Below are 17,363 nucleotides of genomic sequence, written 5' to 3' on the forward strand. Positions count from 1 at the left end.
AGTTCTTAAAGAGCCAGAGTATGATAAATCTTAAAAACTTGAATCGAATTCGAATAACTCCCTAGTCTAATTTGACCGTTTTGACCATAAAAAATTGAAAATTAGAATTTTCAGTTTGACCCGTGATAAATCTGCCCCTCTGTGTTGACTTTGTATGGTGTCAGTAAGATGTGGCTGTATGCTGAATGTAGCACATATTTTGACCAGTCATACCACTGCACTTTGTTTTAAAGGAATTGTTCAGTATAAAAATAAAAACTGGGTAAATAGATAGGCTGTGCAAAATAAAAAATGTTTGTAATATAGTTAGTTAGCCAAAAATGTAATGTATAAAGGCTGCCGTGACTGGATGTCTAACATAATAGCCAGAACACTACTTCCTGCTTTGCAGTTCTCTTGGTTTCCACTGATTGGTTACCAGTCAGTAACCAATCAGTGACTTGAGGGGGGGCACATAGGTCATAACTGTGGCTTTTAAATCTGAGCTGAATGCTGAGGATCAATTGCAAACTCACTTAACATTTAAGTCCCATGTGCCCCCCCCCCCTTAAAGTCACTGACTAACTCAGAGTTAGAGAGCTGAAAAGCAGGAAGTAGTGTTCTGCCCATTATGTTAGACAATCAGTCACTCCAGCTTTTATACATTACATTTTTGGCTAACTAACTATATTGGAAACATTTTTTATTTTGGACAGCCTGTCTATTTTCCCAGTTTTTATTTTCACACTGACCTGTTCCTTTTAGAAAAAATAGTCCACCCCACCGAAGGACCACAGATTCTTGGCGTGTGAGTAGCTATACTGAGATGTGGAAATAACATCTCATCCACAGACTCCAATAAAACCACACCCCAGCATCCATGCTATCATGAATCATAATTTGTTTTCACAACATAAGGTTACCAGATCACGTGCCAAATCAGGGAACTCCAACAGGATGGGCTGCACCTAGGGTTGCCATCCGACCTGTATTTTACAGGATTAGCTGGTAAAACACCTGCCAAGGCCAGGGCCGGTATTACAAATTTACCAGCAATGTAGCTGCCAGTAAATTTGTAATACTCCTAACAAAATCCCTCGGCCCGACCCGCTCAAAATGTACCTTTTTTGCTGCCTTCTGGCCAATCATGTGTTCTGGATCCATCCCTTTATGCCACAACCCGCCCCTTTCTATATCACGACACGCCCCTTTTACATCACAGCCCGCCCCCGTGTTCCCGCCCCCACCACCAGCCGGTGAAAATTTTATTAAAAGTTGGCAACCCTAGCTGCACCTTATAACATTGGGAGACAGATTTATCAAGGCTCGAATAGTAAACTTCAAATTTTCTAATAGTTTTTTTGGTCAAAACTCACAAATTCGAATTAGGTATAATCCAAACTCGATTCAAATTCAAGAATCGAGTTTGGGAATAATTCAAATTTGACTATTCGGCACCTAAAACCTGCTGGGTTCATGTATAAGTCAGAGGCAGAGGTCCAGTGACCAATTTGAAGATGTAAGTAGACTTCCTGACATTCAAATTTTTTTCCGGAGAAAAAACTTGATTCGAATTTAGTCGAATTCGAATCAAATTCTATTCAAATTTTCAATTTGGTAATATTTGTTCCCGTTTTAGACATCCAGATTTTTTCTTAAATAACCTCCCAATTCAAATATCGAGTATTTTCAAATTTATTTAAGTAAAAACATTTCACTTACTTTAAGGTTAGGTATTTTAGTAGTTTGGTTGTATGATTGGTATAACCTTATACCCCATATGTAATAAAATTTACTAAGATTGCCTAGGAGCAATATGCCATAGCAACCAATAAGATGTTTGCTTTTAAACAGGTGACCAGTAAATGCTTCCTGCTGATTGGTTGCTATGGGTTACTGCTCCTGGGCAAACTTAGTGCCTATTATTACAAAACCCCCTTTGTGTATTAATCTCTTGAACAATCAAGATGGCTCCACCTACTGTTTTATAACTGAATGAGCTTCACTGTTCAGCCTTCATCTTTTGTCAAAGTTTCTGCTTGTTTAACTTGGAAAAACAGTAAAAATCATTTAAAACAAAAAAAAATTTCACATGAATTTGAAATTCAACCTTTGATAAATATAAGCATATTGTATATGTAATGTCACCCCAAGCAGAAGATGGCACCAATGCAATATACAGTACTACCCATAGATTCCCTATTCACAATGTCTCCTTTCCATCCTCTTCTTCATTTGCCTCAGATGGGGGGCTCGAGGAGCTAGTGGAAGAACTGAGCAGTGGTAAAGTGATGTACGCCTTCTGCAGGGTGAAAGACCCCAACTCTGGACTCCCAAAATTTGTCCTGATCAACTGGGTGAGCTTGAAATACAATCGAGTATGGTACAGTCCTTTAATGTCCATATATATGTTTGAGTTCCTTCACGTCTCTTCTCTTTTTCTTATAGACAGGCGAGGGTGTGAAAGATGCCCGGAAAGGAATGTGTGCCAACCATGTCAGCACCATGGCCAGCTTCCTCAAGGTATTAGACTGACAATGGGTTATAGATTAGGTATTGACTTGGAACACTGACAAATATCGGAGCTCTTTTGCTAGTTTGCTCTTTTTGAATCAGATCTAGGAATTTGCCAGCTGTCCAAGTGGTTCACCTTTGAAAGGATACTGTCATGGGATAGAGCTGCTCCTGTAGAATTCTGTACTGAAATCCATTTTCCAAGTGCAAACCGATTTTGTTTTATCCAATTTTGAAATCTGACATGGGGCTAGACATATTTTCCCAGCTGCCCCCAGTCATGTGACTTGTGGCTTGCTCTGATAAAGTTCAGTCACTCTTTACTGCTGTACTGCAAGTTGGAATGATATCACCCCCTCCCCCCCAGCAGCCTAACAACAGAACAATGGGAAGGTAACTAGATAACAGACCCCTAACACAAGATAACAGCTGCCTGGTAGATCTAAGAACAACACTCAATAGTAAAAGCCAAGTCCCGCTGAGACTGATTCAGTTACATTAAGTAGGAGAAATAACAGCCTGCCAGAAAGTAGTTCCATCCTAAAGTGCAGACACAAGTCACACGACTAGGGGCGGCTGTGAAACTGACAATATGTCTAGCCCCATGTCAGATTTCAAAATTGAATATAACAAAAAACTGTTTGCTCTTGAGAATTGGATTTCAGTGCAGAATTCTGCTGGAGCAGCACTATTAACTGATGTGTTTTGAAAAATACACATTTTCCCATGACAGTATCCCTTTAAGTTAACTTTTAGTGTGTTATAGAATGACTAATTCTAAGCAATTTTGCTTTTGGTCTTCATTTTTTTCTTTTATATACAGTGGTGTGAAAAACTATTTGCCCCCTTCCTGATTTCTTATTCTTTTGCATGTTTGTCACACTTAAATGTTTCTGCTCATCAAAAACTGTTAACTATTAGTCAAAGATAACATAATAGAACACAAAATGCAGTTTTTAAATGAAGGTTTACGTTATTAAGGGAGAAAAAAAACTCCAAATCTACATGGGCCTGTGTGAAAAAGTGATTGCCCCCTTGTTAAAAAATAACTTAACTGTGGTTTATCACACCTGAGTTCAATTTCAAAGGTTATAAAGCCATTTCTAAAGCTTTGGGACTCCAGTGAACCACAGTGAGAGCCATTATCCACAAATGGCAAAAACATGGAACAGTGGTGAACCTTCCCAGGAGTGGCCGGCCGACCAAAATTACCCCAAGAGCGCAGAGACAACTCATCCGAGAGGCCACAAAAGACCCCAGGACAACATCTAAAGAACTGCAGGCCTCACTTGCCTCAATTAAGGTCAGTGTTCACTACTCCACCATAAGAAAGAGACTGGGCAAAAACGGCCTGCATGGCAGATTTCCAAGGCGCAAACCACTTTTAAGCAAAAAGAACATTAAGGCTCGTCTCAATTTTGCTAAAAAACATCTCAATGATTGCCAAGACTTTTGGGAAAATACCTTGTGGACCGACGAGACAAAAGTTGAACTTTTTGGAAGGTGCGCGTCCCGTTACATCTGGCGTAAAAGTAACACAGCATTTCAGTAAAAGAACATCATACCAACAGTAAAATATGGTGGTGGTAGTGTGATGGTCTGGGGTTGTATTGCTGCTTCAGGACCTGGAAGACTTGCTGTGATAGATGGAACCATGAATTCTACTGTCTACCAAAAAATCCTGAAGGAGAATGTCCGGCCATCTGTTCGTCAACTCAAGCTGAAGCGATCTTGGGTGCTGCAGCAGGACAATGACCCAAAACACACCAGCAAATCCACCTCTGAATGGCTGAAGAAAAACAAAATGAAGACTTTGGAGTGGCCTAGTCAAAGTCCTGACCTGAATCCTATTGAGATGTTGTGGCATGACCTTAAAAAGGCGGTTCATGCTAGAAAACCCTCAAATAAAGCTGAATTACAACAATTCTGCAAAGATGAGTGGGCCAAAATTCCTCCAGAGCGCTGTAAAAGACTCGTTGCAAGTTATCGCAAACGCTTGATTGCAGTTATTGCTGCTAAGGGTGGCCCAACCAGTTATTAGGTTCAGGGGGCAATTACTTTTTCACACAGGTTTGGATTTCTTTTCTCCCTAAATAATAAAAACCCATTTAAAACACTCATTTAAAAACTGCATTTTGTGTTTACTTGTGTTATCTTTGACTAATAGTTAAATGTGTTTGATGATCAGAAACATTTTGTGTGACAAACATGTAAAAGAATAAGAAATCAGGAAGGGGGCAAATAGTTTTTCACACCACTGTAGATTTTGAATTATTTTCCTTCTTCTGACTCTTTCCAGCTTTAAAATGGGGTCACTGACCCCATCTAAAAACAAATGCTTAAAAAGAAATGCTCTCACAAATTTATATTGAGAACTTACCTCAGTCCCAACAAGCTGCATCACATGGGGAAAATCCAGACCCCAATAAGTAAACAATGTGGGGAGCAAGATGAGTCTTACTGGCACATGCTTTGGACATGCCTTGTCATTCATATTGGGCAGACGTCACACATTTATATAGGGGAAATCCTGGAACTTCCCTCAATTTTTACTCCTGAAATATGCCTACTGGGCCTAGTGGAAGACTTCCTTAATGCAACCAGGGCGAGTTTTATTTAGGTCTCTCCTTTATTATGCCAGGAAAGCATTAATCATGAGATGGATTGCCCCTCTCCCACCAAATAAAGGTGAAGGGGTACAATATATAAACCGAATGCTCCCATTGATAAAATTAACTTATGAAGCCCGGGGGAAAAATTTGGTAAGATATAAGACCCCTGGACTGATGTACACATGTTAACGTTGCCTTAAGATGATGATTACAGTATTACCAATGTTTATACTAGGGATGCACCGAATCCACTATTTTGGATTCGGCCGAACCCCCGAATCCTAATTTGCATATGCAAATTAGGGGTGGGAAGGGGAAACATTTTTTATTTCCTTGTTTTGTGACAAAAAGTCACAAGATTTTCCTCCCCGCCCCTAATTTGCATATGTAAATTCGGAATTGGTTCGGCCGGGCAGAAGGATTCGGCCGAATCCGGATCCTGCTGAAAATGGCCGAATCCTGGCCGAATCCCGAACCGAATCTTGGTTTATACAATGCAAAATATGTACAAGATTACTGGACTCCACTGTACCCCCCCCCTTTTTTTTCCTTCTCAACCATACCCTGTTAACTTAAAATTTATAAAAAGTTAGCTATCAAAAAAACAAACAAATGCTTTGTAAGGCTACACATGTATTTTTATTTCTACTTTTTATTACTCATGTTTTTTAGACCCTCTTCTATTCATATCCCAGTCTCCTATTCAAATCCGTGAATGGCTGCTAGGGTAATTTGTACCCTAGCAACCAGATTGCTGAAATTGCAAAGTGGAGAGATGTTGAATAAAAAGCTAAAACCACAAACATGAAATCCAACTGCAACCCACCAACCAAGCAAAAACAACTCCAGTCTTCTATTCAAATCAGTGCATAGTTTTTAGGATAATTTGGACTCCAGCAATCAGATGGCTGGAATTGCAGACTGGAGAGATGCTGAATAAAAAGCTAAATAACAAAAACCAAAAATAGTAAAAATTTAAAACCAATTGCAATTTGTCTCAGAATATAACTATAAGTTCATTTAAAGGTGAGCTGCCCCTTTAATAATCAGAAGGCAATCTCTGTAGCTGTGATTTGTAAGACACCTAAGGTTTCAATAACCGTTTTAAAAAGGGGAAATGCCATTGCAATAAAAAAAATCAGTGAAGCATGACTAATAAAAACATTTGGAAAACACTTTGATTAAACACCCAGGACAGTTAGGGTACTTTTTTGTAGAACAATTATAGTTCTCCTTTATTTATTTCCACATGTTAAAGGAGAAATATTATGCAAAAAACGATATCTATATATCCGTGCATTTTACTCTTTCAGATATAAAAGGAATGTGCTTGAAAAATTTGTGTTTCTGGTTACTTTATAGAGAATTTCTGCAAACTCCCTACTAGTCTGCCCCATCTGTTCCACTTCCTGCTCCCTGAATTCTCAGGCTGTGCAGGAGGAGCCAGTAGCACTCAGCACACTGCCCTGTAGGATAGGAACCAATCAGCAGCTAGGCTGACCTGATAGGGAACTGAAGCATGTATTTGCTTGTGTGACTGCAGGGCTGTGATTGGCTGTCCCCTCCTACTGTTCTTCTGGCAGTGACTGTTAGGACACGCCCAGCATCAGACGGGGGGGTCTGCGGCCCACCCCTCCAGGGAAGTAGGTCAGAAGCCGCACTGGCAGGTCCCACAACCATTCCCACCCCTCATTTAAAATACAGTCAGGGACAGTGAACATCTATAAAGAGCTCCAATAAAGGGCCATTTTTAGAGATAGTATTAATTTTTAGCCCAGTGTGAAGCCAACACCATATATTATTCATAACTGCCTACACAATTCATGGTTTTTTATTTATTCTATATGTCTGGCAGTGGCTGTTAGGACATGCCCACCCCTCATTTAAAACACGGTCAGGGAACAGTGAACATCTATAAGGAGTTCCAATAAAGCAGCCATTTTTAAAGATAGTATTCATTCTAAGCCCAATGTGAAGCCAACACCATATATTATTCCTAACTGCCTACACAATTAGGGTTTTATTGTTTATTCTGTCACCTTTAAAATTTGCATGTGAACTGCTGATCACAATGTGCCTATAATGGCATATAATTAGCAGGCAACTTTTAGCCATTGCGTAAATCTAGTGCAAAAAAACATAGTCCAGTAGGAGACACATCCAATCACAACTTTACAGGCTCGGACTAAGATCTAAAATAAGTCCTGGCATATCAAGCGGCCCAAAACGCCCCCACACTAACGCAATAAATAGTGACTGTCTATAACATCTTAAGGTGGCCATGCACGGGCCGATAAAAGCTGCCGACAGACCGTGTCGGCAGTTTATTGGCCCGTGTATGGGGCCCACCGACGGGCTTCACCAATCGAGATCTGGCCAAAAGTTGGCCAGATCTCGATCGGATGGGACAAAAAATCCAGTCGGATCGCGGCCACATCTATTCGTTGATGCGGTCCTGCGATCCGACTACCCGTTAGGCATCGTTAGGATCCGATCGTTGGGCCCTAGGGCCCACGATCGGATCAGCCCGATATTGCCCAACTCAAGGTGGGCATATTGGAGGGCGATCAGCTCGTTTGGCGACATCGCCAAACGAGCGGATCTCTCCATGTATGGCCACCTTTATAGTAGCCCCTCTGGCATTTACCAGAATGTACAGATTGCCAGTCCAGGCTTGTGGCTCTGTTTTGCCAGGTAGGAATGCCCCGGCCCCTAGCTCTATTACCTGGTCTCAATCTTCATCCTGCCCACTTCTGCCTTTCTTAATGTTACTGACATATCTTGTTTTAAGTTTATTCCATTCAACTCCCATTATTCCAGGGTGCCCATGTTACAATTAATGCTCGTGCTGAAGAGGATGTAGAGCCTGAGAGCATCATGGAAAAGGTGGCCAAAGCATCTGGCGCCAACTACAACTTCCACAAGGAGAGTAACAGGGGCAACGAGGGACCCCAGGGACCAGTGGTGAGAAAAGGCCTCATTTAGATTAAATGAATAATGTTACATAAAATAACTCTCCAGCTCTCTCTAGGCTGTTGCCCCACTATTCCACTATAACATATCTGTGGGGGCTTGAAGTAAAATTATCATTTGAAACCCTTTGTAATCATTTGAAACCCTTCATTGGGGCTAGTATATGATTGTAAATTTTTCCAGCGTTTGATATTTTTTTCAACATTTAACAGGGTTCAGTCTATCAGAAAACCAATGCAATGTCAGAAATTAAACGCGTGGGAAAAGAGAATTTCTGGGCTAAGGCGGAGGTGAGTAATGGTACCTTTACTGATCTAAAATCACAGCCAGGACTGCAGAGCAAAGGTTTACATGAAATTAACAGCTCTCTCTCTCTCTATTAGAAAGATGAAGAAGAACGAAGAATAGAGGAACACAGGAGGGCAAATGTAGAAAAAGATCGGCTGGAGAGGGAGCGCAAGGAGAGAGAGCAGAGGGAGGCTGAGGAGAGAGAGCGGAGGTTCCGAGAGAGGTCAAAGGAGATAGACGGACACAGGTGTTTGCTACAATTTTACAAAGGAGAGACAACTTAATTAAGGAATGACTGGAGACAAAATATAAGAAAGAGATGGGGGAGTTCAGGCCCAGACTGGCAATCTGTAAATTCTGGAAAATACCACAGGGCTGCTGTAAGAAACCATAGACAGTCACTATTTATTGGGCCTGTGGAGGGGTGCTTTGGGTCTTTGTGTACTTGAAAAGCCAGGGCTTATTTTGATTTAGTCCAGACCTGGGGAAGGTCTAAGAGACGGCTCAAGGTGACATAACTGTACAGAGGTCGAATCAAGTGCTGGTGAGAAAGCAAGAAAAGAGAGAGAGAATTCTGAGAAAACCGGAAAACTTAGTGACAAACTTAAACAAAGGATGAGTAGATTTAGAAAGCACTTACAGGGTATTATCATATTGAGGGCTAGTTAATGTATATACAGTGGTGAGTGAGACATGCATATCAGGGGAAATAAAGAAAATATAAATCATGATTTTGTTAATTTTTAATAAACAAATGAATTTAACCTTCACAGGAAACAGCAAGAGGAAGTAGAAAAACAGCAGACGGTGAGTAGCCATATTCAGGGAACAGGAGTAACACTAGTGCTTGGACTGACCAGTAATCTGAAATACATAATGATTTTGTTACTGCTGGTTAATGGGTAAGTTTTAATTTAAGAGCCTGAAACCCCGGCACTTCTCATAATATGAACTCTGGGTAGTTACTTGGCTGTATGAAAATCTTCCCCCCAGCACTAACCTAGTCAATAGAGGAGGAGACTGCTGAGTCAGGAGATACTAATACAGTACAGTATAAAGAGCCAATAATTTAACCAGTAACCTTCTGTGTGGCACTGTATCAAATGCTTTAGTAAAGTCCAAGTAGATCACATCCACTGCCATTGCAGAGTTGAGGTTCCTGGTCACTTCCCCATAAAAGGCAATTAAATCAGTCTGCCAAGATCTGTTGCACATTAAAACTATGGGCAAGGCCAGACATGGCGTTTTTACGTTGCATTTTTAAAAAAGAAACGCCGGGCGTAAATACGCCACTGAAACCACACGCGACCGTCACATGCGTTTCATGCTCTCATTATTATTGAGATTTTGGACCCCATATTTAAAATACGATTCGTATTTACGCAAAGTGTGGTTTCAAACGTGCAGATCCCATAGAGTCTATTGATTTGGTAGTTTCTTGACGTATTGGCGTTTCTGCTGAAAAACGCCAATACTGGTGTCCTGTGGCGGATTTCGGCTTGCAAGCGCCCTGTGTGAATTGCCATAGTGCGTTTTCCATTAGTTTCAGTGGTAGTGCAGTTTATGCGTATTTAGAGCTTTTTTAAAAACACAGCGTAAAAACGCCACATCTGGCCTTGCCCTATGTTGGCACAAACTCAATAGTATTATGATTTGCAATGAAGTTAAGTATCTTGTCCCTTTTATTAACTTTTCTACGTCAAACTAACTGGCCTATAATTTTGAGGCTGGGAACGGGATCCCTTTTTGAAAAGTGGCATCACATTAACAATTCACCAGTCTCACAACACCAGGCCAGACCTCAGTGAATCCTGATAAAATGAGATGCTATTACAGAGCTTTACTGTGTCTTCTATAGGTTCCTGCCTCCCAGCGCTCTGTTAACCCACGTGAGATGTTCCTTCAGAAAGAGCGCTCATTACCCGAGTCTGGCTCAGTGAGTGCCCAGCCTGGTGAGTATCTGTGCCTGCTGTTAGAGTGATGGCAGACGTATACCAATATTTGTTCTTCTGAGTTCATCACAGTCTGTCTGCTCATGGCGTCTTAGTCTTTCACTCTGCCAATCCTCAGGGAGGCTGCGCAGTCCCTTCTTGCAGAAGTCGGCCTGTCAGCCTGAGTCTTCTCCTCCTTCGTCCCCTGTACATCGTGTCCAGGAACCCCCATCATCCCCTGTGTATCGTGCTCACCAGACACCCCCAGAATCTCCTGTGCCCCCTGTCTCTCATGCACCAGAGTCCACTGTCCATGTGAAAGGTACAAAAAAAGTACTTGGCAAAAGTAAGATTCTGGATATAAAGTTTGTATCTTGTAGGATAAGTGTGATGGGTAACTCTCTGTGTGTCTGCAGAGCAATTCACTGCCTCCCAGCAAGAAGAAGAGAATATATACCAGGATGCCACTGAGAACCAAAATATTTATGAGGATACACCCCAGGTGAGTGAGATAAGCAATTGTCAGTATCAACTGTGCAGAGTTAAAGGACCAGTAACAGTAATTTTTTATTTTTTAAAAATTTGTTTCTTTTTAAAGGGATCCTGTCATCGGAAAACATGTTTTTTTCAAAACACATCAGTTAATAGTGCTACTCCAGCAGAATTCTGCACTGAAATCCATTTCTCAAAAGAGCAAACAGATTTTTTTATATTCAATTTTGAAATCTGACATGGGGCTAGACATTTTGTCAATTTCCCAGCTGCCCCTGGTCATGTGACTTGTGCCTGCACTTTAGGAGAGAAATGCTTTCTGGCAGGCTGCTGTTTTTCCTTCTCAATGTAACTGAATGTGTCTCAGTGGGACATGGGTTTTTACTATTGAGTGTTGTTCTTAGATCTACCAGGCAGCTGTTATCTTGTGTTAGGGAGCTGCTATCTGGTTACCTTCCCATTGTTCTTTTGTTTGGCTGCTGGGGGGAAAAGGGAGGGGGTGATATCACTCCAACTTGCAGTAAAGAGTGATTGAAGTTTATCAGAGCACAAGTCACATGACTTGGGGCAGCTGGGAAATTGACAATATGTCTAGCCCCATGTCAGATTTCAAAATTGAATATAAAAAAATCTGTTTGCTCTTTTGAGAAATGGATTTCAGTGCATAATTTTGCTGGAGCAGCATTAACTGGTTCATTTTGAAAATATTTTTTTTCCCATGACAGTATCCCTGTATTAATCTGCCCATATGCTGCCCCTCTTGTGTGCAGTGACCAATGACAGGTGCAACTCTCTACTCTCCAATCTTGTGCACCCCTTTGTAAATGAGCCTTATGGTGCAGCGTTAGGGCTCTTACACACAGCCGTTTTTGTCTGTGCTCCCCTGCGTTGTGTTTTCTTCCGTTCAGCCGCAGGGGAGCACAGGAGTAGAGAACAGACGCATGTAAGCACCAAATGCAGGTTGGGACGCATCATGTTGCATTTCACCTGCGTTTGGCACATACAAAATAATTGACTGCGTCTACTCCTGTGCTCCCCTGCGGCTGAACGGATGAACGCACAACTCAGGGGAGTGCAGGCAAAAACGGCCGTGTGTAAGAGCCCTAAATCCATGGACAGTGAGGCTACAATTCTATTGTTATTTTTTTTTGCGTACCTTTCTCTTTAGTCCCCCTTATACTGTATCCATATTCCAGTCTCACACTGAAGCTACTGTCTGGTTACTAGGGTATATTGCAACCTAGCAGCCACATAGCTTGCTGAAATTCCAAACTTGAGAGATTCCGAACAGATAGCTAAATAATATAAACATCACAAAATAAGAAGCAAATTATCTCAGAATATCATCGACATCATCACTACATCATGCTAAATCTAAGGTGAACGGCCTCTTTAAGGCAAATTGGAGGTTTCTTTAGAAGTTATATAGGAACTGTACAACACTAATGGAATAGTGGCACTCGCTAGTTTAGCAATGCCTTACACACCTTATTGCACAATTATTCAAAAACAGTTTTTACATATTTGTAACTCTTTGTGGCTGGACCCCATTCTGCCTGCACTGCCTGTGCCAACATTAAATCTTCCACTGGTGGGTTTTATCTCACTACAGTACAAGTTCTTCCCATTGACATTACGTGGAAAAAGTCCCATACTTTATGTTGACTTAGGAACATCTTCTACGTTTGTGCAGGTCCAGTGTAAGAATAGTACGTAGGGCTCTTACTCACTATTCCTCTCTCAGCATCTGTTTCTCTTCATTCTGTCTTCATGCAGCAGTTGGGTGTCAGATATTCATTGACAGTAAGATCCAATATTTCTTATAGGGGGGGTCTTTTTGCCTAGAAGATGTATTAGAGCTCACTCTATTAAAATCACCAGACATCATGTCTCTCTACATGCAGGATTTGTTTGTACTGGAATCAGTTATTTGAGTGAGCTCTAATACATCTGTTAGGAAAGGAAGCCTCCCCTATACGATATATTGGATCTAACTGTCAATGAATATCTACCCAACTGCTGCATGAAGAATGAAGAGAAATAGATGCTAAGAGAGGTATAGTGAAGATAAACTTGATTATTTCCGAAACAAGCAGAATTTTTAATTGATTGTATTTAGAAAGTTTCTTATTTCAGTATAATGTAGCTTATTTTAAATTTTCATTTTTGAATGGTTCCCCTTTAAGGCCTATAGGTCTGTTTTTATGCAGTGATAATTGGTATCCAGATGCAGATGTTTTTTTTTTTCTCTTGGGCATTAGGTTGAAAAGCAGAGAGCTAAATTCTAATTTACTTTTGTCTCTGCTTCCCCAGGAGGATCCAGTATATGAGACTGGAGTGGCAGAAGATAGTGGAATGTGCGCTCGGGCACTGTATGACTACCAAGCAGGTGGGTATGATAAAATTGTGTGAACACATGTTCATGGATAGACTGAAGAGGCAAAATGTAGAAAATGTTTATGTAGGTAGGGATATTGGAATGTGTGCTGGATGATCTCAGGCTGTGTATAGTGAATTAAGTACCCCCTGTTTGAAAAATATATTATCAGTCAGAGAAGAGTTTCATGACCATATAGGCCAAGCACCAGATTATAACTGATGACATCACTAAGCACAGCTTAAAAGGATATCATTTATAGGATATTCACGGCTCTTCTTTATTATAAAGTTATAATACATTCCAGCCAGTGGCTGTCCCACTGGGTTTTAGCACGTGAATCATAGGTTAGAAACAGATGAAGAGCAACATCTCATGACATGGGTGGTTTACGTAGTATGTGGATCTTCATAAGTTATTTAAACATTGGTTAGTCAGTGGAAGAATGCTGCTAATAGGTGTAGCAAAGCCTAATGGGAAATAGAAATGGTTTATATTTAACATGGAGTTGGATAGTGTGGGCTGAGAGAAAACAATGCAAAGGTACATGGCTCCCTGAATCAAGGGGAAGGTCTTGACTCTTTTTACCAGGTTTATCACAACCCAGGCTTATTTGAGTCATCACTGTTAAAATGACATATAATGAAATGAATGTTATGTTGAATTAGTAGTTGTCTCTAGTAATGGGCGAATTTGTCCCATCAGTCCAGCGAAATTTGCAAAACTGTAGAAAAATTAGAGAAACGGCGATTTTGACGGCAGCATCAACTTTGATTAAAGTCAATGGGCGTCCGTTTATTGTCTAAATTGTCTACATTTTTGTGGCGAATTTATTCGACGGCAGGGAAATGGGCAAATTCCCGCCTGGCGAATAAATTTGCCCATCACTAGTTGTCTCCATAGGAAAAGCCATAAAAATATTTCTAAAGTTTAGATAATCATATAGAAGAAGCAGCTGTTGGTCTTGTGCCAGCATTCAGCAAGGGCATTACTACTTCCCTAACTAAACACATAGTGTATTTGACCTTTCCTCAGTCATAGCAATTACATTTATAGCTAAATACAGCACAATGCGGTGAGATTGCTTATGTGGAAAGAGATGGAATACAAGATGAAATTCAAAGACATTTGATTCCTGCTTGTCGGAATAACAGAATAGGTGTTAAATATTATGGGGCCCATTTACTAATGGTCGAAGTGAATTTTCGAATTCAAAAACTTCAAATTTCAATGTAATTTTTGGGTACTTCGAAGATCGAATAGGCCAAAATCCGATTCGAATTGAAAAAACTCTGAATATTCGACCATTCGAAAATCGAAGTACTGTCTCTTTAGAAAACTTCAAAGTTTTTTTTTTTTGAAAATCGTTCGTCCGTTTGATTAAATCGTTCGATTCGAACAATTTGAATTTGATCAAAAACGCCTAAATTCGCTCAATTTGATGGTCGAATTTCGAAGTTTTACCACTTCGAAATTCGACCCTTAGTAAATGTGCCCCTGTGTGTGTGTATATATACAATATATATATACTGTATTTTTATATTTACAATGAAGGTGGTCCACACTTCAAATATTGCTTTATTCCATAAATTACAAAACAAAGTTGGTGTAATTTATGGAATAAAGCACTTTGAGTACAGGCCACCTTCATTGCATGTATTTAACTTTTTGGATTCCAGGCACCCAGCTCTAAGGGAGTGCAGCTTTCACACTATGGGGCAGATTTATTAAGATTTGAATGGTAAATTCGAATTTTCAATTTTTTTTTGATAAAACTTACAAATACTAATTTAAAAGCACCAACTCGAATGTAAATTAGAATGTGAGATTTATCACACCTTGACCATGGAAACGGTTCTAATTTCAATATTCGCCACCTAAATGGCAGAGTTCCGTTGACCCATTTGAAGATGTTAATAGTCTTTCTGACATTCAAATGTTTTTCAGGAAAATTCGATTCGAGTTTTGTTCGTATTCGATTCGAATACAAATCAAATTTTTGGGGTCATTCCCATTCAATCTTATTTTAGACGTTCACAATTTTTAACAAATAACCTCCCATTCGAATTTATTCGAGGAAAAAAAAAATTCACATCAATTCAAAATTGTATGTATGTATTGTATGGACTTGTATCTGTATAATAACTGCACTATTGTGGGTTTCTATTGTTTCCTCCTTGCAGCTGATGATACAGAGATCTCATTTGACCCAGACGACGTAATAATACAAATCGAGATGATTGACGATGGCTGGTGGCGTGGTGTTGCCCCCAGTGGTCACTTTGGAATGTTTCCAGCCAATTATGTCGAGCTACTGGAGTGAGTCCACTTGTGAACGAGCAAAAGCAATATGGGGGGGGAGGCGGGGCCTGGCAACGAGAGGTTCCTGTTGCACTAAAACGGTTTTAACACGATAGGCTATTACCACAAGAAAAGCACTTCATGTCTTCACTAGGCCAAAATGCTTCCTGTTGATCCGAGAAGTGGGCAACTAGATGGTTAATTTACAAACTCATGCACTCTGATACAAGTCACATGTAGGTATATCATATATACTATTCTGGGCTTTGATTAGCACCAGGGATCTTGATCAAGTCTATTCTAGGTGCTGTAAGAAAGCATTCCTTGTGCTGTGCAGGCAGTTTGGTGTCATTTCCATGGGTGTCATTGCAAGACATTGAGGACCTTATGCTGTTATAATTCCTACCATTAGGGTCCATTAGTCACACCGAATCCCTTATCTTTTTCTTCAACCCCTTCAGTGTGCAAGTCCCAAGGGCTCCATACTTGTTTCACCCCACCCCAGACTATGTTGCAAGGCCACCTTGCTTGATATCCTCTACTAAAGAGGAGAACTAAAGCTTAATTAAAGATGTAGGCTAGAAATGTTGTACATTAAGTTTTGGGCTTCTGTACCAGCCCAAGGCAACCACAGCCCTTTAGCAGTAAAGATCTGTGTCTCCAAAGATGCCCCAGTAGCTCCCCATCTTCTTTTCTGCTGATTCACTGCACATGCTCTGTGCTGCTGTCACTTACTGAGCTTAGGGACCCACTCACAATATACAGTACACATAGAATAGAAATGTCACAATATAAGGCTGATTAGTAATTAATACAGATAATTACTACATTGCAGCACAGAAACCAGTGCAACTAGCATCACAATTTAATAATCAGCCCTGTAGCATCAGCTTATATCAGAGACAAACCTCATTTTCTGCTGGATAATTAGTGACGACCCCTAAACTTAGCTTCTCAACAGCTGCTCAGAGCCCACTGAGCATGTGAGACGCCCTGTGACAAGTTTGAAGTCCTGGATCATTGCTGCTATTGACAAGCTGAAACTTTAGGCTGATGCAATACATTTAGTAACGTAAAATATGGCATTTTTAGCCACATTCATTTTTAGGGTTTAGTTCGCCTTCAAGGCTCTCTTGCTATTCAGACCACTGTCTGGTTTTACTGGTTGGTTTAGAGCTGCCCAAGGATTTATTTCTTGCCTAGTCACCCAGCCAATCACTTGCAGGATTCCAGTTTGGCAAATCCCAAGTGTCACGCAGAAGTCACATAGAAAACAATGCGCAGGTAACGTGTACTGGTTTGTTGTTTGAAAGTGAACATCTGGTTGCTGTGGATTTATAGACCTGGAACAAACTTTGTACCCCTATTGCATCCGTATGCTCTGCCAGATAAGGAACCAGAATGTTTGCTAAACAGAGCTAATCATTAGAATTGAAATTGGGGTTGCAAATATAATCTTTACTTGGTTCGCAATTCCATGGGCTTCCCCTATAAGATACTTGCTCTGATAGTTGTTGGGCCGAGTCTGTGTGATTCCTTTTCCACTCTCCTCTATCCTCACTTGCTCTCCAATGCATACACTGACCTCCCAGTAAATGGCACAGCTTGCTTTCCCTACAAACATTCCCGTATACCGAGCATGAAATAACACCCCCCCCCCCGCCTTTGCTCCCCTTAATGTGAAATGTGGTGGCTGGTCCATGAAGACCATGCCTCTCCTGTGACTATTGAATGCTGTGTTGCAATCTCTGGGCTTGTAGGATCATGCTAATGATGATACATAATTTTGTGTCTTGTGAAATCACATAATCATGCTGAAACTTGTTTTTTGGCTATGTTATTTGGGTTTTTTTTTTAATCATTAAAATTTGAAATAAAAAGATTTTGTAATGCTGA

The 17,363-nt window shown here is 40.5% G+C and overlaps 1 protein-coding gene across 1 annotated transcript in view; it reads left to right on the forward strand.

The window, feature by feature from the left end:
• The window catches only part of dbnl.S (drebrin like S homeolog), a 29,870-nt gene extending 12,507 nt beyond the window's left edge, over nt 1–17,363 (forward strand). The window contains 10 exon segments of the mRNA NM_001092694.1: nt 2,224–2,336; nt 2,428–2,502; nt 7,926–8,069; nt 8,291–8,368; nt 8,462–8,613; nt 9,140–9,173; nt 10,225–10,318; nt 10,714–10,799; nt 13,103–13,178; nt 15,350–17,363. Of these exon segments, the coding sequence (NP_001086163.1) occupies nt 2,224–2,336; nt 2,428–2,502; nt 7,926–8,069; nt 8,291–8,368; nt 8,462–8,613; nt 9,140–9,173; nt 10,225–10,318; nt 10,714–10,799; nt 13,103–13,178; nt 15,350–15,489 (992 nt within the window). The 3' untranslated portion in view covers nt 15,490–17,363.

The sequence above is a fragment of the Xenopus laevis genome, chromosome 3S (assembly GCF_017654675.1).
Source record: "Xenopus laevis strain J_2021 chromosome 3S, Xenopus_laevis_v10.1, whole genome shotgun sequence".
NCBI classification, from domain to species: Eukaryota; Metazoa; Chordata; class Amphibia; order Anura; family Pipidae; genus Xenopus; species Xenopus laevis.